Below are 2529 nucleotides of genomic sequence, written 5' to 3' on the forward strand. Positions count from 1 at the left end.
GCAAACACTCATATCAAGGCCGGATGAGGCATCCCAGTAGAAGGAAAATGTTACCCCCAAACAGGCAAAAGGGTCCCCACTCCAATTCTTAGGATTCCCACAAAAAACCCCAAGCTAAACAATCACAACATATATGCAGAGGGCCTAACTTAGATTCATGCTGCTCTGGGATTGCCATTACAATCTCTGTGATGCCCTATGACCCAAGCTTAGATAATTCTCTGGACCATGGTCTACTGATGTCCTTGACCCATCTGGCTCCAAGAATCCTTCCTCCACCTTCATTGCTCTCATAGAAATACTATTGTCCTTTTTCATTTTTTACTTTACATTAAGTCAAAATGAGGAAATCCAATTTTACTGATAAAAGTGCAGATATTGCCTCAAAATTTCTAAAATTGGAGGCTGAAATATTATATTACCATTCTAATACTTTCACATGGACTTCTAAAGATAATATATTTGATATATATATACGTTCAATATCAGTAAATAAACACAAAGTCTAATTCATAAACATTTGACTTTTATTGACTTCTTTTTACAAGCCAGGGGAACATTTAATTCCATTTATTGCATTTAATTTTACCAAACCACATAATGAATGCAATTAAAGGGACTAGATTTAACTATGTTCTAATCCCCTGCTCTTCCCAGTGTACTGACCTACTAACTCTAAGATTATTTCATATTTCCAAGCAAACCTTCTTTGTCATGCTTTATGTCCTTATCTCAATGACAGGAAAACTTTAAGGGTCAACGGGGACAGTGGAATTTGCTGGTAATTTTACTGAGGAATCTTCACTCGTTTGGTCAGTGGCATCGGAATCATCTTCATCTCTGGCTTCTGTTTGTCCTTGGTAATCTTTCAAAGCCTCTTCATGAATGGCAGAGATGGCACTAGGTGTCGTTTGGTTTATCTTGGCCAAATATTCCAGGACTTTGATCTTGCTTGTTTCAGCATAGGCTTGGGGACCCCACAGGAACTCATAGTGTGGGGGATCACTGCCTGCCACCTGCCTGTACTCCAGGTACTTCAGCTTCACTAAATAATGGGTCATGAGCTTCTGGGGCTCACCAAAGATGCGGTGCTTCTTCCCTGGATAGATTTGCTGCTTCTTCAGGATTTTCCAGACGTCTTCTTCACTGGCACAATTGCCCCTAATGAGGATGATACCTAGGACACACATCACGAAAGCAGTCTTGGGAAAGCCTCTGCCAGCACGAATCCTCCCATTGTTGGGGAGCTTCAGCTTGCTGATGAGGTTGTATGAGGGCTCACTGGAGTTGACTTCCCTCACTTCCACCTCAAAGGCATCTTCCAGCTTCTGAGAGGCTTTCTGAAGATCTCAGGGAAGTCGTATTCATACTTCTTGGTGATAAGCTTCAGCATGTCTTCCTTAGTAGTAAGCTTCTTCAGATTGAAGTTGTGGAGCAAGTGCTGTAAGAGCACCACTACCTTTCTTGCTACCATTCTTGGTGAGGAAGGATGGTGCAGGGCTTGTCCTCAACAGGGCATTCCTTTTCCTTGAATTCTTCACTTCCCTCACAGGAACTCTCATGTGATTCCAAGGAAGAAATACTCAGAGTGCTTGAGGCAGATGGTGTTGCTTTCTGAGGAGCCTCAGGAGTGCTGGAAGACTCAGCCCCAGGCTGGGTCTGGGAGGCGGCAGAGGACTTTTCTGCTGCCTCTCCTGATTCCTCTGCTATTTCCTGAACACCTCCACAAGCCTGAGCCTCATCTCGGGTCTGGTGGTTTCTTCCGGGCATGGCGCTTACTCTTCTGACCACGAGGCATGATGACCTGGCTAGGGACGACAGCAAGATGTGGGGCAGGATGCTGGAGACACAGACACCTGCCAAGGGGAGAACGAAATTAAGTGCACTTTCATCCAGGGGAATCCACCCTTTGCTTATTTATCTAAGTTAGCCTCTGCATGTTTCCAGGAGAGCACCAATGTTAGGAATCTACTGGCCGTCTGTTCTCAACTGCCTGTTCCCTAAGGAAGAAGCAGATTAATTCTAGGTTACAGCCTATCATTACTGCCTCTGGGGCTTGGCTGAATGCAGCAGGCTGGCACTCATGCCTTCTAGCTCCTTAGAGTTGTGGGGGTCCTCTCAGTTTCCAGTGAGAATCTTCAAGCAAGATCTGTGAAATCATGAACCTCTCTCTGCTACCCCTTTCCAATTGTCTTGCTGTGATATACTCTTTTGTATGTATTTTCCTAATACATGACTTAAACTTCCGAGTAGAAATATTAGTCATTCCGCTAACTGACATCCTTTACCACTATTTCAGTACAGCCTCATAGCATGGAGTAAATGTGGTCTGACCCATTACTACTACACAGAAAATAGGCTCCTAGCAGGGAGAAGTACTCTGAATTTCTCCCATGAATCTTATCTGATTTCTGACCATACTCAGAGGACTTCTCTGACTAAAGGACCCTCCATTCACTCTAGAACTCATTACTTTTTGGACACTTCTGATAGTAATTAACAATGCCCTGCATATACCTCCAAGGATTG

General features: G+C 43.9%; 1 protein-coding gene across 1 annotated transcript; it reads right to left on the reverse strand.

Moving 5' to 3' along the window:
• Positions 1–749: 749 nt before the first annotated feature.
• LOC118575552 (melanoma-associated antigen B3-like) lies at positions 750–1474 on the reverse strand. The gene is given in 2 exon segments (XM_036176051.1): positions 750–1348; positions 1351–1474. Coding segments are annotated over 2 exon segments (723 nt in total).
• Positions 1475–2529: the final 1055 nt, after the last annotated feature.

Source organism: Onychomys torridus, unplaced genomic scaffold (genome assembly GCF_903995425.1).
Source record: "Onychomys torridus unplaced genomic scaffold, mOncTor1.1, whole genome shotgun sequence".
NCBI lineage: Eukaryota > Metazoa > Chordata > Mammalia > Rodentia > Cricetidae > Onychomys > Onychomys torridus.